Source organism: Liolophura sinensis, chromosome 7 (assembly GCF_032854445.1).
Source record: "Liolophura sinensis isolate JHLJ2023 chromosome 7, CUHK_Ljap_v2, whole genome shotgun sequence".
NCBI classification, from domain to species: domain Eukaryota; kingdom Metazoa; phylum Mollusca; class Polyplacophora; order Chitonida; family Chitonidae; genus Liolophura; species Liolophura sinensis.
Window position 1 is genome coordinate 40,387,973 of NC_088301.1, and position 25,523 is coordinate 40,413,495.

A 25,523-nucleotide genomic window follows, 5' to 3' on the forward strand; every position below is an offset into this window, starting at 1 on the left:
TAAAAGTAAAATTAGCGCATTGAGATGAATGATGGGGAAAAGATAAATGAGCCAGTTTGACAAGGTTTCTGATTACCCCAAAGGCCAACAGTTTGATCTTTGAGTTCGATTAAACTGAATTTAGAGAATCATTAAGCCGTAAAGGAAACCATGGCTTTGATCTTCCCTGTTTCATTTATCACAGTCTAAAGCTCACTGATCATGAAGGTCCATATCAAAGAAACAGCTGCCTATTAGAAAATAAAGTTGATGTGAACCTAAGTGTGATAATTGGCAAGAGTAAGAGCAAAAGGTTACAGCAGTAATCTTTTTCTCTGATTTGACTTTCAATATTGATATTTTTAATAATCTGCTCAAGCATATCACATTTCATCACAGTCCATGCCTCATATAAAGTACTCTGATGTGGATATGGCAAAGAAAACAATGAATAATCTGTATTTATTCTGTACTTTAGCAACACATTGATAACACCGGTACATAGACAGTCTTTATATATATATAGTATGAAATACAACAATTCTATATTATCAGTCGTATAGAATTTTGGATACAATTAAACTAAAACCATGCACACATAGCAGTCCATTGATGTGTGGTTTGATACATATAGAATATTACAAAAGTTGTTGATCATACAAAGCCTTGTGGTACTTGAAGGAAAGTGAGCTCTGTATTGTTGTGAATTAAACTTCTCTTTCTTGGCTGATCATAGGGTGAGGAATTTTCCTCTTTGTCCAGATTGAAGCTTTCCCTGTCGACAAAAGGGTCTTCGGAACTCCCAACGGAGAATTCTTTCTCTGATTCATCCTGAAGCAAAGGTGTATGAACGATAGTCTTAAAACCAGCTTGTCTGGAGGCTGGATGGTGTATGACGGTGAGTGAGGCCGGACAGGAGATACGACGGCCGATGGATTTATTCCTGTTCTCCGACTCTGGCTGTCTTTTCAAAGACTTCATGGTCTTGGCTGTTCCACAAGAGAGTAGCTGGCAGTAGGCCTGTCGAAATTGGCGATTCATTAGTCCGTAAATCAAGGGGTTCACTGCGCTGCCAACATATACTGTCCCAGCACATATCATGTGGAAACTCTTGGAGAGCACAGTATTCCAGTCAATGATTCCAGTTATAGTACAGGGAAAGTAAGATAGGATAAAGACAGCGAAAATCACGGTCATCATTCTCGTGAGGTGAAGTTCTTTCTTCTGTTTGTGTAAGTCGAAGGTCATTGCCTGGTCTTGTCCCATTTTGCTTAGCACACGTCTGTGACTAGCACGAGTGATAAGAAAGATTCGAGCGTAATGATAGATGATAATCATGCACGGGAATCCTGCTCTTACAACCAACAGAAACAGCTTGAAAGATTGACTTTCGTGGTTCAGGAGCAAATTACATGCCACAAGCATTGGAACATAACCAAACTGTCCCCATATCTCAGTAATGGCAGGCAAGAGGCACACAACTGGCAGAACCCATGTCCCTATCAGCATGAATACTATCCGTCTTCTGGAGAATGTTTGCTTGTAGGTATGATGGTTCACCACTAGTTGGTAGCGATTCCAGGATATCACTGTTATGGTTATGATTGTTGTCCCTGGAACAATAACATGAAATTGTAACTTTGTAGTGTGACAAAATTTAAAACACCATTTATGCTTCTGATCTTACATGTTAATTAAAGGGACTAAAGAGGGGGAAAAATCTGTTAAGTTTACCCTTGTCAAAACTGGATTTGGGCAGTATTTTTCAGTGCTGTAAAAAACTTCTTTATATTTAATAAGGTTCTTGATTTAAAGTATAATGAATGTGCCTTACCTGTTAGCGTGTATCCTAGGAAACCTATGAATTTGCACAAATTCTTATTCAGAAACCAGCCATCATAAATGTAGGTGTAGATATTAAACGGAAGGACAGCAGCCACAAACAGCAGATCACAGATACTTAGGTTGACGACAAAGACGTTAGAAGTTGTCTGTAGTTTTCTGTTTGTGCGTACCGCTAAAACCACCATCAGGTTACCTGTGGATGACAAAATTAATCCAGTTATGTGAAGGTTATTTTATAACCATGGACATACATGCATGCAGGGTTTACATGCATGCTTGCATAAAACTGTTGTTAGTAGCTTGAACCCTGAAATTTATTATACATTCAATAGTATGAATGTGGAACAAAAGGAACTTCTGTAGGTTTCATAATCTCATCATTTGTGGAACTGGCATTTTCAAGCGTGGTTTCAGTTTGAGGCCATAGTACTGATTTCCATCACATCGTGACCAATATTCTCTTCCAGGAAGATTAATCAACTGACTTTATTGACATGATTCTGCATGGTTGATGGTTTGAAAAGTGTTGTCGCTTGAAAAACAAGAACTCCAGCTGAGCCCTCTCAATGTATAGAGGTCATCAATCACCCATATATTCCCATTGTCCTGGTGAAGGGATTATTGGAATGACCCCTCTCTGTTGCCACTACATTCTTTATTACTCAAATAAAGCAGATCAAATACTGGGTACAGGTACAGTTTTGATGGAGTCAGGCTTGTAGTCTACAATGTATTTATAAACATTTGGATGTTCACTATGTTGCATAGATAGGCACTGAGCCAGTTAATACAAAACATTTTTGATCGTCTGTCATGTCACGTTGACATTTCCAAGATTACATGCAGAGATTGGAAAGTGAAGCATTCGAATATTGGCCAGGGTTGGAGGGCTTAAAAATCTATACTTTCAGGCACGAAGGGGCTGTTTTCAGTATGAATGATGATTGGAAAAGGGATACCAACCACCCAATTTTTGGCAAGATATTACGACAGATCTCATTTTTTGGCCTGCTGATCGGTGTTAGCTACTGGTTTATTCTTTAATGGCACTTCTTACGTACATTTTCTCAATTTTATTCCTGCTACATGTGTCTGTGTCATTGTGTGTTATCTGTATAAAAAAGGGGTTTACATGCAGAATGGGAAAAAGCTCTGGATGTAAATGTTAATAAGCACTATGAATCTTTGCTCATAAATCTTCTTGGGAGTTGGGAGTAGTGCTCAGTGAAATTTATGACTGTAATGGCATATTTAATGTGGATGAAATTCTTATTGAAACTCTGACATTTCTTAGCAAATTTAGCATTTGTAGTTAAAATTTAAAGTCATTATGTCTTTTGAAGATTGTACCTGAACACTACTATGTTTGAACCTCAGAATTATCAATAAATTGAATATGATATATTAACTACCTCAGAATAAATTGAACGAAAGATACAAACTAAATATATACGTCAACTATTTTTTATCTCTCCTCATTGGGTGTAGCTGGATTTCGATGATGTGGGCATGGGCATGAAGTGTTCTTGGCTCTCTTCAGGATATTTTAATTTCTCACTGGCATACATCTGTGATGACTATACCTTCTTACCAAAATTTTTTTACAGCAGCGTTTATGCTGCAAATGCAACCACTGAATACAGTTGTATCTTTACATTAATTAATACTACTATAACTAAAACAACTGAGGTCTGCAGAGTAGTCTTTGTGTCTGGATTGGTCATAATAAACTTGTGATGGGAATGAGTATTATATTGAAAAAACAATGTGTATACATACATGTGAAATACATTTCATGACGATTTTCCAGCTTTAACACTCGCTTCATAACAGTTGTTGTGGTTTTCCTATTTCTTCAACTCACCTATAGAAAATCTCCGATTAAGAAATTAAGAAACCAGATAGTTTAGTAATGTAAAAAACATGTTAACTATGGTATTTACCTTGTTACGTAAAAGGTTAAAAATGACAAACTTATGTTATATCTTACCTATAGTTCCCACAACAATTGTGATAGCCATGGCACAGCAGATGGAATAGAGGACAATGTCTTGGCTGGTGGTGCTCACCAGGGTGCTAGTATTGATCCCTAACTGCTCAGGGAACTGGTCGTACATCATATCACGACCATCCTGCGCTGATGAATTAGGATCCCCTGATTCTGCAGTTTGCTCGATGAGTTCCTCTCTGTCATATTTCATTGCCATAGCTCTGATGTACACTATATTATAATCTCAAGTGAAAACTTGACAACACAAGTCAAGGTAAAGTTTCAGTTCAGAGGTAAGGACAGTCATGGACATGCACTTCACTCCATCCACAACAGCTTCACTATTCCTGGGTGTATAACTTTACCATCTTTTATGTTTCTCTTCCTGTTTGTTTTAAGTTTGCTGATTTCCAGTTTGCTGTCTTGTCAGAGCCAGTTGATCAAATGCTTGAAACTCATCATTAAAATATTGAAGTCTGAGCATCTTCCCTTTCTGATGAAAAAAAGGTTAAGCAGATGAAAAGAGAATTTGTTGACAAACCATTTGTACAAGAACGTAAGGCTGGTTAGTTTTTCTCAGCACTTCTGTCCCAGCACACTAAGACTGATGCAGAACTGACAGTCCATATATACATGAATGCCTGGGCAAGCATCCACTGCCTCAGGCTGAAGGGTGCAATACTCACTGGTACCAGCAGAGCCTTTACCAGTAGCTTTATCTTAAGTCTGTATCCTGGTGGCACACAATTGGTTGACTGCTGTCTGAGGCCTGTATCGGCCAATCAGAGATTTTGCCTGAATCTCTCCTCTACCACACCTCAAAGGAATAAGCTAGGCTGTGGTGGACATGGACACTCCGGGTTGTCTTGACTATTGCATCCTAGAAACACAGATTTAAGAGATGACTGACATTACAAATTACATAGGATATATTAATGCTTACAGTATAAGTTTTTACATGTACAGGTGCTATTACGTGCCTTTCGGTTTGAAAATATTCAGAAATTTAGGCAAAAAGATGCATCATTATTTGCTTGCTCTGCTTGATTCTGAGACGCACATGTATTAGCTTTCTAATGACAGTTTTACTGTCTCTCTGTTTAAACATATTCTCGCCATGGCTGCAATATTGCTGATGTGTCACTCAGCCATTTATCATTCATTCCAATAATTACTGGCTTTATGGGATGCCATAACTGACACTATCGGCATACTTAAAGGGTGTCCAGAATATGTGAAATCGAGAGGACAGAACATCAAAAAATCTTTTAATTGGGTTCCTCCTGAATTCTGTAATTAGCTAACCCAAAATTAACACCTATTAGGCCCACTACATGTTTATGTACATATACTACTAAATTGGAATGGAATGTCAAAAGATAATGCTCAATGTATAGATCTGAATGTAGCATTGAATTTCCCTGTCTGCAGAAAATCAACTGTTTATTTCAGATAAGAACACTCTATAGTTTAACATAAATACAGCATAACATGCATCTAACAGGTACAGAAAATTTCTCTCTCTCTGTGCTTTGTTCATTCTTGGAAGAGGAAATGAGTATCTTGTTGTGTGTATCATTGGCTTATTTATGTACATGTTGGTGTCCATGCACCACAAAAATGATACCCTAAAGGATTCACATACAGTAATCCCATGTAACATGTTTTTTCCACAGTGACATGTTATTGCAATTATAAGAAAATAGAAAATGATCATTACGGAGCATTTTCATCATCTTGTTCCAATTGCTTCTACAGTTCAATTGTGAAAGGCCAGAAGTTTTTGTTTGCTAGCAATTTTCTGCACTCACTGTCTGAAATGCATTGTGAACATGGATGATTCTATTTTTTCGAATGTTAATGCAATGCCAAAAATTTAGAAAAAAAAATCATTTTCTAATGATTTTTTTCTTTTGTAGTTTACTTTTGGTACATGTATTGGCTTCATGACAAAATGCTTTTCTAATTTGTGACGACAGCTTGGGAATGTGTTTTGGCGCAGATAGTTTCTCCTTGCTCTAGTCCACCATGTGCACTCATTCCCTTGCAGTCTGACTGCATTAAGCTGTTTAAAGTCAAGCTTGTAGATATTTTTATTAGATTCCACTATATAAAACTTACTTGTCATTTAAATGTCAAGTGAGGCCTCTGTGGCCTACATGTAGTGGTTACTGTGCTAGCGCAGAATAATGACCCAGGAACATCTCACGGAGACAGCAGCTATGTGTTCCATAGAGTTCAAGTCCAGTTCATTGTGACTTCCTCTCCATGGGTCCATGGGAAGATTGGTTGTGGGTTTCACCCAGGCTGTGCTCGATTTCCTCCCGCTATAATTCTGGCTGTCATTGAAGTGAAATGTTTTTGAGTGCAGCACAAATCATGATGCAAATAAATAAATGATAGTTGTATAAACTCAGAAAAATTTATGCGTTACAGTGTAAGACAATAGTTGCGTTGGTATGCACATGCAACATTTTCTCAAATTTCTCTTTAAAAGTCTCTGTTGACATTGACATGTATGATGTACATATGGATTTGTATGCATCAAATCTACAAATGCTTAAAAATGCTTTCCTGAACCCATCGCTGGAGTATGACAGGAAATGTGTCGCGGAAATTCTATCACAATTCATAGGACTAATCAGTTAATCATATAGCTTACAACACTTCCACAAAAATGCCTGGAAAACATGTCCAGCATTTATACTTTTTGCAGTGTGCAAAACAAATTTGTCCTGTCATCTCATCCTGATTGTTTGGAGAACTATAAAGTCTTAAGGCAAAGTACTCAGTAGCTTGACAACGTGCATGCAATTGAAGTTTCTTGGGTATGGTGTTGGACATAGACCTATTAAATAGATTAATCAAGTAATAGCTGAATATATTTTCTCTTTCAGTAGGTTGAAATTTGCCAATCAGATCTACAGAGATGGCTAAGTCAAAGAACCATACCAATCACAATCAGAGTAAGTACTTTAAAACATCCCTTGAACCACTAATTGGGGTCCATACGTGTACAATTACTGTATCAAATGTGTGAAATTACAGATCGATATGGTGTGATTTATTAGCGGGTGTACTACCCCCCTTTTTTAGGCTACAGTAGTTGATACATGGAGTAAGAAAAAAACTTCCACTTCCTCCATGTTAAAAAGTGAAGAAAAACTAAAACCTCCAAAGCAGTATCCATATGTTATTTGTGGAGTGGATAAAGAACCCTTTAGAATCCAGCTGTATCTAGCAGGAAGTATAGGCTACAATCCCACCTTTGTTACCGACCATTAGTGAGGGTTATCTGAGCCTGTTAAGGTTCCATTCGTGTATGTCATCTTAGAGCTGAATGCGTTTACTGTAATAAAACTGTCTGTAGGCTATCTAATGCCCCTGCTCATATTCTTCAGCTTGTGAAATGTGAGGGCAGAGGCAAGCCAGAAGCCAGTTATCAAATTCTTTAGCCTCTATTTTAAATGGCGTATTTGAATATAGAGTTATACTCTTTGTATTTGCTGATTGCAGTGGTTATGAGAATGGTATTTATATGTTGGATGTTAACCAATATCGTTATTAAGATGAAATTGTGCTGATGATTTAAGAAAATATGCAAGTTAATACAAATCAGAAGTGGAAAAGAGTGAACCTCCCAAATCAAAAATACAATACTGTTCCTGTGTGTAGATTTTTAATAGATTGATAGTACAAGTCAACGTTTTGCTATTAAACTAATAGGAATCTGTGTTTACTTAATGATCTCGCTGCAGCCACTTTGGCTTATGTTAGGTTGGCCAGGTAGGCCTGCTGGAGAAAGGCCGAGACCTGAGAAGCATTGTAAAATATTCCAGTATGGCGTTAAACCACTAGCAAATAATTTAATAAATTAATGTAAATCAGTTAGTCATAAACATGTGCTCGAATGGTATAGTTCACTATAAAGCCACGAAACATTGATCACTTTTTGTCGTGACTGTCATAAATCTGTTTCGTCTTAAGTTAAGACCAAAATACTCTAATTTATAAAATTTTGTGAAAGGGGCCTCATACTAGAAAATTTTTCACTTTTATTTTCTCTGAGTGCAATAACCCAGACATCATTTCCCTTACAAGTCTGAAAGCCATAAATTTTTGGTTGAAAGTCTGAGATAAGATTTTCCAGATGATAGATAACAGGAAGTTTGAACTAAGAACACAAGATATGACATTTTGGGAAACAGCGGCATGGTAACTTTCATTCAACTTTGAAAAATGGGTCCGTGTTTTGATTCCAAGCTGTTGTCATGTATGATACTGACACACCTGTTAATCATATGTCTGTTGTAGAACAGGTGAGGATTAGTGTAATTCTTCCACCTTTTTCGCATTGCAGGGTGTTTATTCAAGCATTGTCTGAAGGCATTATTTGATGTTGACTGATAAAATTACATTTTTTTGTGAAGCCCTGAAATTGGCAAATCCAATTTGTCTCCAAAATCAAATTAAAAATGTGCACTGAAAATTTCTGTTTCATATGTGAAAATGTTGAGGAATTAAGACAGAGTTAATTTACAATGTGTAATACATGTGTATTCCATTTGTGCCTTCAGACCGAAAACATCATAGAAATGGAATTCACAGGCCGAAGACCTACAGATACCCATCTCTAAAAGGGGTAAGAACGCAAAACGTTTCATGGATTGAATTTACTCAGTATTGTACATATATTTGTTTTTGTATAGGATAAAATCTGTCACAATGATGTGACGTGTACACAGTTGTTTTTAACTGAATAGTTGTCCGTTTACCATGCACGTAACAGCCTTGATTATTTTGAAATATTCAAATCCACATTATGTGTAGAAAGCCATTCCTCTCGGATGTGATGATCTAGTTTTCACTACTTTCTCAACTTTTTTTTTAACATGTATACGGTACTCTTCCTGTCTACACTGTGAACATTTATTTTCCAAGAAAACCCATTGTTAGTACTGAGACATTGTACTGTGCTAGGCAATTTTTCTTCTCCCTAAAGGTCTGGAGAGCAGACATAAAATGTTTCTTGACAACTTATGCCTTGGCGTGAAAATAAACATTTCTATAGGGCCTAGTATTTTGTGACTTTGATCACACTGTCATGATCACAAGACAAAGCATCCCTGGAGGGAGAAGCTGGATGTTTTGTACGTCACATGATATTTGAATTTCATAGGAATCGTTGGTTGTGGTCTAATCAATTAAGGCATTATCAATTTTGACACACAAAAAACTGACTCTAACTTTGGAATTGCAGGTTGACCCGAAGTTCCTGAAAAACATGAGGTTTGCCAAGAAGCACAACAAGAAGGCAGTGGCCAAGAAATAATTCTTGGTCTTGTTCCAATTTTCTATGTGACTTTGTTAAGCCTCAGTGGATTATTTACTTCACCTTGTTTTCACCATGGCTAGAGAATAAAGATGATCGAACTTCGTCTTTATGAAAATAGAAGACTTTTTTATTCATGACATAACACTGCGTGTGACAGTTTTTAAATGCAAGGCAATTTTGAGTAATTCTAAACCAATCATTTTTTCCCTAATCCTCAAACCATGTGCTAGGGGGCATGTAGGTTCCTGCTATTTAAGCAAGAAGCTGATTTTCACTGGTTAGGTTTGATAACTGAAAGTGTCGTTCTGGTTTTACTCTCCATACAAGGAAACTTTTTGATTCAAAGATCAGTTTAATACCTGTTTGTGTTGCTGTGTGTAAACCTGAAGTTTTATTAACATTAACTGAATAGAGCCATTGAGTTATTTTATGGCTACATTAAATGGTCTATAAAGCGAGATTTATTTTAAAAGTTTCACCAAAAGTGACGTTTATTTGCCTCTAAATTGCACTTTTTGGGGGTTATGTACAGAACGTATTCCTAATGGCAACTCTTACAGACGTCAATGTTAATGACTGTTGTCATTCTGGTTTGTCAGACTGCGTTGAGTTTTCAATCTGGTGTCTTTTACATTGCCTTATTACAACGACATGTGAAAGGGAAGAAACTGCGAATCCTTAAAGCGTCCGTGTGGTATGTTGAAGATTTGTTTCGAGTGCTGTGGTACGGCCCAGTGTTGTAGTGGATGAGGCATCGTGTTTGATCTCCACTGCATGACGCTGAAGTCAAGCCGCGTTCACACACCGCGATGGTGGAGTGGACTTCAACTTGTCGAATGCAACGAGTGGAATGAAAATGACATTTCTGTTTCATAATTAAGCCGCATTCAGACGATGCGATATGTCAAACGCTACAATTGGGTGAAATAGCGCAATACTTACTTTCATTGGAGTCGACTAGACAATCGCAACATGTGAAGACCGCTTTAGGGCAACAACTTAAACATATCTGCGTTGGAAGGTGTTGTTCCTGATATGATTTAAAAGGAAATCCGTTAGCGTGGCAGCGCTGGAGCCTGTCACCAATGCGGTTGTTGTGATTTCAAATCCAGCTTATTCTCTCGGGTCGAACGTGGGAAGGTCGGCCAGAACCTTGGGGAAACCTTTAAATGAAATACTCATGAGTGCGTCGTAAAACACTAATCAAATAAATAAAATATGACCTAGACATCCTGAAGTGTCGTCATTTACTCAATTGGCATTCTCCCAAGAGTCAAAATGTGCATCGAAAGTCGTGTGAGTCGGACATTGTACACCAAAACACCAAAATCAGGTCAGATTAGCATTGATTTATTTAAACAATATCTTAACCAAGAGTAAAAATATTTAACATTATTGGCAATTACTCGCAGCCAATGAACGGAGGGTCTCCTGATTTTGTCGACAGCAAACGATGTGTTTGTCAAAAAACGAACACAAAAATATCACACGATGGCGGTTTGGTCGCACAACTCAGACGTCAAAATCGGCTATCTTGGTTTCTTCGGTGATAAGGAAATTGTGTAGGTGTGAGCGCCTGCCTTTAAGCTGTCCATCCCGCGGCTTCTTGTTAATTGCAAGGGATGACGAGGCGAAACCATGGCGATGAGACCGAAATGATTTAGCAAGATATGATAAGCAAAATGGAAAATATAAACAAACTTGGCGGGAACGTAAAGCAATACAAATACAAATATAAGCGGCAAGTCCGACATTCCTATACCATTCGTAGTCCGTAAAGGGCGTTCCAAGTCGATAATCGCAAGATCCATTTCCACAACAACGTTTAACACTAACTCCCGAAGACAAAGGTATAAGAAATTATACAAATAAGAAATAAAGCCGGTAACACACGAGAGAAGGGGTCATCAGTTTTCAATGATGCCGGGCAGACAATGAATATTCCAGGCATGAATTCCATATCGAAGTTCAAATTCGTAGTCCGTGAATGAGTTCCATGTCAAATAACAGCTAAACAAGTGTCTCAGTCGCGCTTTCATTGCAACTGTTCATAAAGGCATCATGCTGATGTAATTATCATCGCTACCTTTACGACCCCTGGCCCCAGGTTAAGCGGTATTAGATACAGTTTGAAAATGACGAGCGTTACACACCCTAACTGATCAGATTATGATTCAAAAGTAACGGACGATTACGTCTTTCCCGTTAATATGTAAAGATGTCATACTACAAGAGGCGCCATCTATGATGTTACACATGACATACAAGATAGACGGTTACACTGGGCAACCAGCACCATTTATGTTGTTAAATACCGTGTACGTGATAGATATGTACATAGGGATAACAGCGCCGTCTATGTGGTTGATCACAATGCAGATCGCTAGAGATTCTGAACGCTCTGTCCATACCTGCCAACTAGAGTGTTATATTCATTGTAAAATTTGAGAAACTTAGAATGAAGGCGTTTGATGGAGTATCCTTGACAAACTAGTTTTTGAACTAGCAACTTGTGACGCAGATTAAAGACACTTCTGTAAAGAGAGGAGTCAACATTTATGAGATTTGACAACGTTTACGCAGATTTTGATCATAGAACTGCAAGGGGAAAATATGCATGGAACATCACATCGCAAACCGTGTCCATTCAAGCATGATGACACGGACGCAAGCATCTGACAATTTAGCTTTCTAGGCGCGCAAAGCCGTCTATACTAGGATTAAAATTGTTCACCCAAAGCAGCTATTTCTGCGTAGGAGGTTGTACGTGTATGCGACAGAGGAATTTTACTGAGCTGCTTAAACATGCTTTTACGGCAAATGCGTCATTCGTTCGGGTGTTGGTTGTGAGCGCGAGTAGGCGTTATTTTAACTGGGCAGGTGAACCGTTTTCACGGGCTGAGACACTGTCACACTGTTGACTATATATGTATATATTGTATCTCAATGGCTAGGACAGGAACGAAACCAATTATTGTCCAAGAGATCTTTACAATCCGCTGATCTTCCTTTTAATTATTAGGTGTCATTAGGCAAAGTTTCAAAGGCCTGGTTGGACGTGGAGGCAGATATTTTGTATTTGCGTCCACTACGATATAGAAGCATTGAAATCTAGATTGGCAGAAGGAATGGGGCTTTTACTTAATCTTACAAGTGTTCCATTTCTTGTCTCTGAACGTATACACAGTTTGAATGTCTTGTTAAAGCGCGTAGCAACCACTGGTTACTGCTAGTATACTTCATCATGAGTGTGGTGTCATATCTGCATTGTTTCATGGGCATATTTTTAAAAAGTGGATATTAAATACAAATACTTTTCTAAATATATACATGTATAAACTTTATACTACAAGAAATAATGCTATGAAAGCTACATGATTCAAGAATCTTCGCTCGATCTGGTCACACCTCAAGTTTCGGTTAAGCTGATTATAACTATCAATAGCAAAACTATACTATAGGCGAAATAAAGTTCAAGCCAATTAATTCAACCTGTATAGTGGGAAACATGCAAGAAAGGGAGAGAGAGTGAAGAGATGCAAGTCGTGACTTGTGGAAGGAGCAGCGCGGATTTGTACAGACCATTTATTGTTTGAAGTTGCAGCAAGTCACAGTTTTACCAGTTGTATATCGAAGTAGACATACTACCTAAATATGTCTTGCCGTTTTAAAAAGTTGAATGACGTTGCAGCCGGCACATCACGTAACTAAAGCTTCACGTATGTGAATCTGACCATCATGTTATAAAAGGCATGGTGAAATAAAACCGAAATATAAGGTTATTACATAAAATATAAAGCTATATACTTTTGTCATTCTTTCCATCGGGTCCTGGTGTAAACCTGGCGATATATAATCCAAGATACAAAGTGTTATACCCGAATTCGGCACATCTTTATTAAAGTTTCTAAATGAACACAGCTGCGATATATCCTGTATAGCCTATGTTGTTACACAAATGCGTGGATGTATCACTATCTAAATTTAATGTAATCACACAGCATGTTCCTGATACTACTTGACGATCTGAAAGCATGTGGCAGCATGGCTACGCATGGGCATGTACATGCGGTCACGTACATATCGAACATGAAATGTACAAGTTAATCCTTACAAACTATTTAAAGGGAAGGCGGTTTAACATGCATGTGTTGTCGGAGGTATACTTGTCCCTTCCATGATGGTACAGCGCTACTGAGTATAAGCTTGTGTAATTCTGGCGTATTGGATAAAACGCAATATCGATCCCCCTGAGAGTATATCCCTTTTGTATGATGTTCTGTTGGCTCCTGCCAAACGGTCTAGTTTCACTTTGGCTAAACGTGTTATCGTTGACTGGTGGCGTTCTTGCGAAGGGATGCCGAGGGAAACGTCCAAAATAGTTTCAGCTGTTAGTTTACCAGAGCTTTTTTCAACTTGGTAGAAGACAGCTTTTCCTTCTGTGTATACAGAACCCTAAAAAGATAACATACATGTCAGAACATATTAAAAATTTAGCTCAATACAATATTAACGACATACATAATATGTCATACATGGTACATATAATAAACTTATTTATTGTTTATTTCATGAGCACGTATAGTAACCATAGGACATACAGTTTTCAACAGTTAGCATCAATTTCAGCCTGTAAAGAAACAACTGTACTGAAAATGAAATCCAAGCCTGTATATGGATGAAAGATCAGAATCTTCCATCGTTATCTCAAGTACTTTATATATTACCACTTCTTAGAAAAGAAAACCTTCAATAAATAGTGAGATGTCAACAGTTTTTAAGTTCGAAGACATGTAGATATTCCGGTTTTTGTGTATCCACTCAAGATAATTTTATAGGACAATGAGGACAATATATACTGAGAAAGTGACTTGGTGGCAGAGGATGAGTAAACTACTACTATATTGAGACGTTTATATATATCCGTGGACAGCTCGAATAAAACCTTATCTGAGGTAAACAGAAAATCGCAATTCACCGGTTACCATTCATCAACTATCACAGTGTCGCCACTGCTCTGGTTTTACTCTACATGCTGTAGAGTAATGTTGCACTCTTTAATGTTGTAGTGTGCCCATAAAAATCCACATCACTAACACTATCAGCGGCAACTTCCCGTTATACACCTTTAAGGCAAGCATACATGTATTGCCCAATGTTCCATCTGTACATTTCATGTAGCCTACATCATGAAAAACTATGAGGTCTTCGCATGACTAGGATTTACCGTTTTTATGGGACATTTGCTAATGGAAACATGACCTTTCATGCCTAAGCTGGTCTTATATCATTGCATTAGCTATGTGAGTTTATCTGGATACTCTTGCAGTAAATCTGTTATTCACCGCTATTACACACGCAATAACCTATCATGTCGCTGATCAAGTGTTCATTTGAGTGGGTAACTTCACATCTGAATGGAGGTTTATCATGTAAGTATACACACTGCAGCTCTATATAAATATAATTGGGTGTATTACTGAATATAACCTCTTAACAATTGGTGTTGTGTCACACAAGCTGACTTTACCAAAGCGGAATACACAACTCAACTACGGTAAGCATACATATTCAGGTACCATGCAAAAATTGGCGAATCTTCGAACAGGAACAATGTTTTCCGACCATAAAAGTACGCAGTTACTGTGTTTTACTGCAGCGGTAAATCGCCAGATTTTGAGAAATAGTAATGGTCACCGTCATAGCCATGCATTTATGGTTCTTTAATATATGTCGATTTTCAGAAAGTATCTAATATTTCTTGGCATACCACAACTACTTGACACAACAATGTTAAGGTAAATTGATGACTTTCCTTAGGTAGTGTATATACGTAATTAACAAGCACCATTACTACAAGTGTTAATTCGAACCGCCGATTCTTCTTCCTCAGGTAAATATTGTCAAATCTATAAAATACAATGTGAAGAAGACTACACCAAAGTGGAAAAATGGTCACAAGTAAGCTCTGAAATCTTGTAGATGTAGATGTTTAAACGGTAGCCATTACACCTTTCCTAGAACTATGGATTAAGCAGAATTAGATTTTTTTAAAAAGCGGTGATGTTAAAGGTTACTTGTTTCAGACGCCCCAGATATAGCTGACGTATAGGATTCCGCTTACCCCAAGAGGGCCAGTGTGACCAAGTACTGACCGGCCATCACTAAGAACACAGCCCCCGTTTTAACGTTTAGTGTGGACTCGTAGACCATGGTGTAAAAAAACTGGCCGACGATGTAACTGACACAGTCGATGAAACCGAATCCAGCAAACAGAGCACCTGTCGTCAAAACCAGAAACTAGTTCTACAGCCAAGAATAGTTTTGATGTTTATGTTTAAGTTTACTGAGTTAGCTATGAAGGCCTAATTCCCCAAGTATACAAAAAAGGCTGTAGACTGATGCCAAAAAAAAAAAATGTATCCATGTCTAGGCCACTTGATGTTTTTATTTTTTTTGCTACAGACAAAACAAGCAAACGGAAAACCGTTAGATTCTTACACAGTGAATGCATGGATGCCTTTAGTGTTTTTCATTCTGGATACAGTTCATTCTCTCGTTATGTAAGCTTTCGTTGACTGAGAATGCGGTGTTCTCTTTACATTTACATTTTTATGCCAGAAAGTCTGCCAGGTTCTTGGTATGAACTTAAACACGTTTGAAGTGAACATGTCAATGCTTAGGCCTATGTCCTGGTATATATCTTCTTGCGGGGTTTAAATTATATTGAACTATGACCATATTTCTGTCGTAACTTTACAAATTATTCCTTAACTACAACTTTTGTGGACAAAATGCTCTATACCTTGATTTTCCTTTTCCGTGATTTTTGACAAGATAGCTTTCAAGAATATCATTGGCGTTAATGACAGCATCCCCACAGCATACACTGCAAATGAACCAGAAAATGCATAAAGTAATACAAAGAATCGAATGTATCAGACTAATGTAGTATGTTACCGAAACTGTTTTTATATTATATACTTTTGTTGCGATTTGGGGCGTAAAATATATATATTCTGGTCATCATTTTGTCAAATTCTTTGCCTTCAAGTTTAAATAATAATAACACCTGCCCATACAGTAATTCAGCGGGCAGACACAGTATGTGTGTGCCACTTCTTTAAATTTAGGCCTGTATCGTTTCATTTTTCTATTTTTCCTCTAAAAACTCAAATTACATGGATTGATATGCAAGTATATTTTATAGAGTGTGATGAATGATGTGTTGAACAGTGTTAAATATTAATTTCATTTATTTAATAAAATCTTACATATAATATTTCATGTTGGTATAAATAATAAGGACATGAACTTTGTCATATGCCTTCCTATACTTACTGATAAACATCATGATACTGTTGATCGCCAAACCTTCCAAAAGCAACGCTGCAATGGAGGATAAAGCCCCGCAGACCGCAATGCCGATATCAGAAAGCCAGTTCTGCAGAACTCTGACAAGAATTATTAGTCCTATGGGATGAATGAAAGCATCGATGGCGGTATTCGTCCCCATCTTGACAGAATCCCAACACAGGGGACTGTTAAGCTGAAAATACGTGGCAACATTGCCATGACCAAAATGTATCATGGAGGGAAAAAGGTATATCGCTATGCCAAGAACGTAAATCGCGCGATTGCCCTTATATGCCTTAGAGAAGTAGAATTTAAACGATCTTGAGAAGAAATGATTTAAAGAAGAGCACTGGTGAGTGATGGATTGTGTTTCCGGTGCTTCTTTAAGAAAGACGACGATGACGAAGACGTTGACAAACAGCAAAATCAAACAGATAACGTTTGGTAAATAAAAACCTATATCTCGAATGGCGTAACCTGATGTAACAAGAGCGATTGCTAGCGCAAAATCAGATGTTACTTGCAGAATTGTCATTAGCAGCGACCTTTGGTGGTCAGCCTCGGTGTAATCCGACGTAAAGGCAAATATCGCCACAAAAATCATAAACCGGAAGCCACCGAGACCTTCCAGAATGTGACCAATCAGGAGATAGTGGAGACTCAGGTGGAGCCACGTTACTACTATGTAGATTATCGCTCGGCAGCTGCTTGCGACACAAGCGACGATGAGCAGAAAACGGCGGCCGACTCGATCAGAAGCTGCACCAAGGACGATGACCATGAACATCGCTGGGATTCCAGACGCCAGTGATAAATACATTTCCCACTGCGTAGCTTCATTTTGGACTTTCTGTTCAGTGACGTAGTTTGGCTCACTTACGTTCTGGTAACACTTCGACATGCCTCGCACTTTGGTTGTGAAATTCCATTCTTCGGCTACGCGGGAATACACGTATTGATTTCCCACATTTTCAAATATTTTTGCGAAGTTGTAGAAAACGATTACGACTTGGATAATGAAGTACTTGACATCAACACCTAAAAACAGCCTGGATTCACCCATGGATCATGCCTTTAGATCTTGATAAATGTGTGTCACGTGCTTCCTGAAATGGCAATTAAATACATGCTGTTGAAAGTATTTGTCATTATGCTGATGTCAAGAATTTGGTTTTTAAGCTATATCTAACATATGCTATTGTGGAAAGAATTTGCATAATAAACACATCTCGTTCACATTGGAACATTTGGTTTTGGGGTGATATACTGTTAAGGTTGGCAATAAAGGTGAAACTAATCTATTTTCTTTCTTGAATATACTTACCAGAGTTACGGATTACCAGAGAGCGGAGTCAAGAGCATTTGTGAACTATAATAAATAGGGATTGGACATCGATAATGATTCTATCCACCTATTCCATGAACTATGATAATTGGTATTTTTTGGAAAAGTAAAAAAAAAGTATGGCACCTTAAAGCAGTCTGCTTGGCGCTTGATGCTTGTCTAATGCAATTGCCATATATTGCCATTGCCATTGACGTACAGTACACTTCGTAAATCCAGAGCAGCAACAACAGTGTCATACTAGTAGCTTGCAAATCGTTACACGTAAGCGGTAAAACATGGACTCTTGTTAATTTATCTCAGTTAGCGGTTTATTCTAAGTGTTCATGTAAATGCCTAACTAGCAGCAAAATCCCCACCACCACCCATCTTCAGCACTATAGTTTAAGCAGCACGAGGTAAAGAAAAAAAAAGAGTGAGTGAGTGAGTGCTTGGGATAAAATTTAACGTCGTACTTAACAATTTTATCATATGACGACGAAGGAATCCTTAGAGTGCATGTAATGTGCCTCCTTATTGCAGGACGGATTTCCACCGCTCTTTTATCTAGTGCTTCTATTTAGACGACTTACCGTAGGCAAGTAAGTTGCCCCGCCCGAGCCCTTATACTGATTCGGGTCAACCAGTCGTTGCACTGCCCTCTTCACGCTAAACGCCAAGCGAGGAAGTTACAACTACAACAAAAGAGAAGTGTGACTCCACGCAGGATTGATCGTGGATCTACCGCTCCCGAAGCGGAAAGATATGCACTGGTGTTTTTGCAATATATTAGACATTACTGGTCTAAAATTCTCAAGTGTGATACCGCAGTAATTCTCTATAGTGATAATGTCAATCTGCTCACCCTGTTCTTTTGTGTAAATGTGGGAGTACGTTCTTCCTTTGGTTGATTTCATATGGACAAACTGACAGTTTGATCAAGACAAGTATATGAGAAGCTAGTAACCTGCACAGTCATTATAGGCATCATGTGACATTACATTTCTATCGGTCAAACGCTTCCCGACCTGGATTCAGTCTATTTTGACATAAATTGGGTCAGCTAATCTTTAGGTGGTATGTATACAGTGTACTATCAGGGTTTATGAGGTAAAATCAATAAACACTAACGGAGTAAGATTACTTATGGGCGGCAATTGTTTTGATCACACAGCCTTCAACTAATGAATCATTAAGCAAATGAATAATCAACGTCAACATCAACAAAATTATGGAAAGATTTCATTTTTATGTGTGAATCAAAATATTCATTGAATAAAATTAAAACAATATCGTTGTAATCAGGTTATCAAGCACAACGGGAGTTTCATAACGCCTACAGTTTGGACTTCTGAAAAAGCAAATCTAAGTCAAAAGAAGTAAGTTTAAATACCCAGCAGTAGATGTACAGTTTAATGGCGATATGGCAACCTTTGATATAATACTCAGGTTGCATGTTTGAAACCAAAACAAATTAGGAAGTGATTCATTTCAGACGTTGGGTTCTCATCATATGACTGAAAAACTGCTAAGTACGACGTAGAACCCAAAGTATACGTACATACATATGTTTCAGACGTACCGGTATGCCAGATACTTTGAGAAAATGGTGGCCTTGGAAAACATATAAACTTCTCTGCAAGGAATCCCCATTCTTTTCTGGCGCAATGTTTACTGTTCCATACCCTACATTTCATGGAAATGTGTTCAGACTATTAAGTCCAGACCAGTGGTACTGAATAAATTGCAGTTAACATAACTGAGTTGCTTTTCAAGACAAGGTGCTATGGTATTTTTTTTTTTTAAATATATGCATGAACAGTTGGAATAAAACCATAACTGAAGTAAATTGACAAGAGGCCGGATTTCACCATTTGAGTGTGACCACTTGCCAACTCTCACAATACTGTCAGTATTCTGGTTTTACTCTCTATGCTGTAGTCCTTTACACCTTCAATGCATCCACGATGATTTCCTATCTAGCATAAGCGTAGGCATATATATACATAAACGTTTCATTTCTGTACTTCGGATTTATATCACATTTTTCCACAAGCCACAAGGGTGCGTCTGTTTAGCTACGGATATTCTTTATTGGAACTGTGTCAACTGATATTAATTATTGGATATATGTCTACCATGATGTTTTTCACTGAAATATGTTCGAAGTTAACATATATTACTTGCCCTCGTTCGGCTTTCTCTGTCATCACATTCAAACGCATGTCACTTAGTAGGGCTATGTTTATCAGTGTATCGTAAAAAAGATTATATGAACAAGTCCGTATAAGCAGCAAAGATGCAAAATGGATGCAAAAAAGGGTATTACCCGTCACTGTTTGGCTAGGGCTAAAATTTTGCTGGCATTGGGCAAAGAAAATTCACATCACAGTGGCTTTATAGTGCAAGCCATTAGACACCATCACAGTGAAAAAAGTAACAGGGCGATTAGTACCGTTCAAGCTAGATGTCCCATACACACAGTAATTATGAAGCGTTTTTTCTCACTTAATTCAGTGGCATCAATGCCGTCTGATTCTTTGGGGTTTGTTGGGTGTATTTAATACACAGTGCTTGGGGAAAATGTGTTACATAATATCCTTGAGGCTATTGCGTGCAGACAACGGTTACTCAGTTCAATCAAATCAATGCGATAGCATCATCCAGTTATACGTTCGAATCTTATAACAAGCAATCCAGATAGGGGCAATGGTTGTTGCCCTCTCTGGTTCGGGCAGACTGCCAGTGAGCGATGGCGTATACGCGCAGTGTCTGCATGACAAAACACCTGATCTCACGTCATCCGAGGGAGTTAATTTAGTTTCACAGCGCATCTTTTCCCCAAAACTTTCGAATGTGTGTGTGTGTGTTCTTTTCTCACCACAGAACCGAACTCAGTATAAATGAAACCATCTATAAATGAAACATGTGCTGTTATGGAAGTAATGGAAGGTACTGAGAGCACATCGCTTTGCCAATGAGCCATTCCCCCTTGAAACCTTGCCAAACAGCATGTAGTCGTTGTTGCTCAATATACGCAAGTATGAGTCTGGGATGGACTAAAGTACAAAATTTGACGTCATACTTTTAGCTGAGCCATCCACAGTTGATAAAAAATGTCTTGCTCACTATATGCTATTCGTTAGCAATCCTGTTGCTGAGGTTTTTCAAATGTGTCCTTATGCATCTAATTCTCTGTAGGGATGAAGATATAAAACTGCACGAGTATTATGTCAGTTCTGCTATAAAAGACTTCAGCATAGAGAAAAAAACCAGAGCAGCGATAACAGTTCGATAGTAGGCAAATGATTTCAGGTAACCCGTGAAATCTGACCTCTTTTTAATTTACCCCAGTTAGTGTTTCATGAAACCAAAGTTTGAGCAGAATTAGGTAAAGATGCAGTGGTGTCACGTCACCAGCCTAGAAATACTTAAACTGCTGTGTTGCCATCGCAGTGAATAAACAATGCATAGAGGCCAGGCCTCGGGGGACTCCACCTACTTATTCATGCACTGAACGAGAGCAAACATAAAACAGTGCATGTACGCTGAAAGCTTGTTAAAGGTTTGGGAAAAGCTTACATGTATTTTTGACTATACACACATGTGACCAAATCTCTGGCATTCTGTTCAACGGATTCCATGCCACATGTCCCTTTAACCCTTTCACTGTGGAGCAAAGAGTTTAGGGTATATATAATATGCGCCAATACCCTAGCTGCTTTCAGGCATAACTGATGGAGAGTTTGTCAGTGCCTAATACGAAGGTTTTTTCATTTCCATACGATGCAATCACACCACCATCCCGCGCTGTCCTATTGTAAACTAGTGGAATGATATTAGTATTTAACAAAATCAAAAAAAAAAAACATTGAAGCAGAAATACGGCTGCTGTAATTACACATCAGCCCAACTCCCAACAATTTTGGACCTAATCCTAACGCGTCGGGAAACTTTTGATAAATGAAGATGCTATTTGTTATGTCTTCAAAATAATAATAATAATAAGAAGAAAAAAACGTTTGGCCGCGACAAATTGCCGATGTATGTTAAAAATCAGCCCTTTTCCTTGTTCTTGTCTGATGAGCCACGGAGGACAGACATGGCAGCAACAAAAAGGTTGTGTGCTTTCATTTTGGAAATATATTTATTATCGACAGCTCTTAAAGTTTACGTACATAAATACATTGCGTTCTTCTAGAATTAGTTTTTCCATGGTCTTCATCACAACAAGACTGCTTATTGGCCTTTGGTCATATAAGGGTCAAGCTACTGAAATCTTTTTTTCGTGAAGATTTCCTAGTCACATGCTAAATTAAATTGCCTGATCAAGCACTGAGCAGTTGGGAATGTATACGCACACTGACGACAGACCCACCTGCTCTGTGTGTCCACAGAAGATTGATGATGCTGACCACACCATCCGGTGATCCTTCTTCCTTCTCGTCGTGGAGAATAATAGCTTAGAGTAAGGGACAAAGGTATACGACCTTTGTATATTCTTCAGGAAATTAGAATCCCCCAGGCAAGCTTTGCGGAAAAACATCTGGTTGCAGGCCCTCTTTATTGTTCATGCATGTACTTATTCATGCCTTGGATGCTCTGAATTTTGATTTATACACACATGGCAAGCACTTACCGGCAAATTTCAAAAATTTTGTTACCAGGAATGGGAGTTACTCGTGACTTATCTTGTGTCAGTTAGCTTATGTATTATCCTATGCCATACGGAACTGTTTAGTCTTTTAGAGCCGCCATACGAATCTGTAGGTGGCAACACATACACTGCAAATGTCAAAGACGCGTGACATGTAGGCCTATTTATAAAAACACAGGAATTAATGCACATAAGCCTTACTATATTTATTTGAACGCAGATGTCTTATCCATAAACGCGTTATATGTATACCGTGGGACTACACACGCATACTTTTTGTTAAAAGATGGGCTGGCATTCTTTATTTAACATTGGCGTTTTCAGTTAATCCCATTTCAATGTTTTTTCCAAAACATTGGTATATTATAGAAAACATGTGACATGTCTAATACACTGGTCACATACCCGTTTTCACTTTAACATGTATATGCCTATCACTTTTCGTTGTGTAATTGTCGACTACTGCAATAAATGCAGGCATTCACACGGTTTGAAAGCTATAGTACATGAACTTTTGGCAGTCACACGAATTGTTTTACTATTTACTGTATAAATTGCTGATTGCCACCCAAGTTGTGAACTATAACAACACAAATTGTTGACTGTTCAACGCATAAATTGCTGCTTGCCAAGCAAATTGTGAACAATTGCATAAGTTGTTGGTTGCCAGACGAATTGCGGACTATTACATGAAATGCTGGTTGCCACAAAAATTGTCGACCGTTAGATGAATTTATCACACGAATTGTTGACTACAAGTCTGACAGTCACGCGAATTGTTGACTTTCAATACAGATACCAGATTCTTTTACCAACATGCTCTCTATACTAAAATACCGATGTTGTATATGACGCTTATAGCTCCAGGCGTTTGAAACTCGACGCCAAATATAAACCGTGCATGAAATAACCTGTCTTGTTTTCATTCAACTGGTCGAACTCGACAAACTGATATAAGAAATCGGTGTGCGACTTTAAGCCTCAGATGGTTGATCTAGACGCTATATATCTGGTTTACACTGTCTTTGATACCATTCTATACCGCACTATATATGATGACAGTCTAAACTAGACTATCTATGATAGCATTCTATATACTGCACTATCTATGATATCATTCTATACTACACTAAATATAAATCATTCTATATACTGCACTATGTATGAATAACATTCTATTCTGCACTATCTATGACATCGTATGCTGCGTTATGTATATCATCCCATACTCACTATTATATCATTATGCACTGCGCTTTCTATATTAACATTCTATACTGTGCTATCAGTGTTAACATTCTTTACTGCACTATCTATGATAACAATCTACACTGTACTATCTATGATGTCATTCTATACTGCATACTTTATCCGTACGTTTAAACATATATCTGGGAAATATACACCTAGAGTGAACATAAGCAAACTGAGTGATGCAGAACCGATGATCAGATCATGGGCAAATGCTGGATATGTGTGATTCATACAAAGTACAGGGTAATAGGTAATTTTTGTGTGAGCTTTGGAACGGACACTCAGTTAATAGGGGAGGAAGTCAAGAGAGCCTAGACCTTAATTAAAATAGTGCTCCACAGCTTCCGAAGGCGTAATCCAATTACAAGAAAGTTCATCCATCAATCTTAACTTGGGTCGAAATAAAGTTGAACTCTAAAATCAGACGCATCTGCTTGGTGTCTGCATAAAAACACTGATAAATGATTGGATCAAAAAACTATTTACTTAAGGTCTATGCCATTTACATTCCTAACCCGCACACTGCTGGTATATGGCTGGTAAATTACAATAACATGATAATCATGCAATGGACATCGTGCATAATGGCATACTGTCTGCTTGGACATCTGTGTCAGGTTTGATAGTCAGTTTGACCGTTTAGTCTGATACCCGAGAATGATGTAGGGCATGAAGGTGTCAAATGTAGGGATTTTTTCAACTGATAACTTCTTCCATGATAGACACATTCACAGATACAGCATGTAGTTTTGGTGAAAGAAGTACTACTGCACTGTTTTGCAATTAAGCTTTTTCTTTGAGCTTAATACCATCCTCAAGAGCTGTTGTTCATTTATGCAGAACCTGTTGTATATGGATGGAGGGAGCGCCAAGTTACGGGTTAACCTTCCAACGAACACACTGTGACTTTTACCAGAGTATTTTATCTATTTATTTATGTATTTTGTTTTATTTATTTGATTGGTGTTTTAAACCGCATTCAAGAATATTTCACTTATACGACGGCTGCCATCATCACGGTGGGAGTAAACCGGGAGAACAACCCAGAGCCCCGGGGGAACCCACGATCATCCGCAGGTTGCAGACAGACCTTCCCACGTGAGGCCGGAGAGGAAGCCAGCATGAGCTGGACTTGAACTCGTAGTGGCCGCATTGGTGAAAGGCTCCTGGTTCATTTGCCACGGTAAGTTGAACGTATATTTTAAATGTTTTGGTGGATGCTTAACAAACGTCATGTAAGACCATCTACATTGTCCTGTTGGAGCGCTATCGGTTGTTCAAAGCCTCTAAGACCTAGAGAACGGTGCAAGTGGGGGAATGTTGAAGATTCCCTGTTCATGCAGGACTAGGATGTAACTAACACTTCGTGTATCCTCGCGATTGTAAGACAAACATCTCAACCACTACGTCACGACCAATCCCTTTTTATATTGTAATCTAAGAAAATGTAATACTGAAGTCGTAAATATGTAATTTCAGAAATTAATAGTGCTTTTAGTAAAGAAAAGTGACTAACCGCCGTGACTTTGCTCTTGATCATCCTGAGGAGCATTACGTGAGGGGAAGCATATCGTTCAACCTATTTTTTATACAGTGTCTTGGCACGAAATCAGTCTTCTTAAATGAGGTGCGTTTTTAAAGGGCTTAAACGTTTCAGTTATCAAATGTCACAGAAACACTAGTGAATTCAGAAACATTCATGTTTTTTGTGCCAATCTTACAACATGAAAGAAGCAAACAATGCATGCAATTTTGGCTTCGTATGAGACTTGGAAGGCTTCCT

The 25,523-nt window shown here is 38.1% G+C and overlaps 2 protein-coding genes across 2 annotated transcripts; both read right to left on the minus strand.

Moving 5' to 3' along the window:
- Positions 1-421: 421 nt before the first annotated feature.
- Positions 422-4,700, minus strand: LOC135471378 (G-protein coupled receptor moody-like). The gene is made up of 3 exons (XM_064750588.1): positions 3,815-4,700; positions 1,814-2,017; positions 422-1,592 (listed from the first exon to the last, which is right to left on the minus strand). The coding sequence occupies exons 1-3, from the start codon at positions 4,029-4,031 to the stop codon at positions 634-636; spliced, it is 1,380 nt and encodes a 459-aa protein (XP_064606658.1). The 5' UTR covers positions 4,032-4,700; the 3' UTR covers positions 422-633.
- An 8,840-nt stretch (positions 4,701-13,540) lies between these two features.
- On the minus strand, positions 13,541-17,406 carry LOC135470912 (uncharacterized). The gene is made up of 5 exons (XM_064749961.1): positions 17,254-17,406; positions 16,491-16,698; positions 15,955-16,038; positions 15,274-15,430; positions 13,541-13,604 (listed from the first exon to the last, which is right to left on the minus strand). Exons 1-5 carry the CDS (start codon positions 17,404-17,406, stop codon positions 13,541-13,543), a joined length of 666 nt encoding a protein of 221 aa, XP_064606031.1.
- Positions 17,407-25,523: the final 8,117 nt, after the last annotated feature.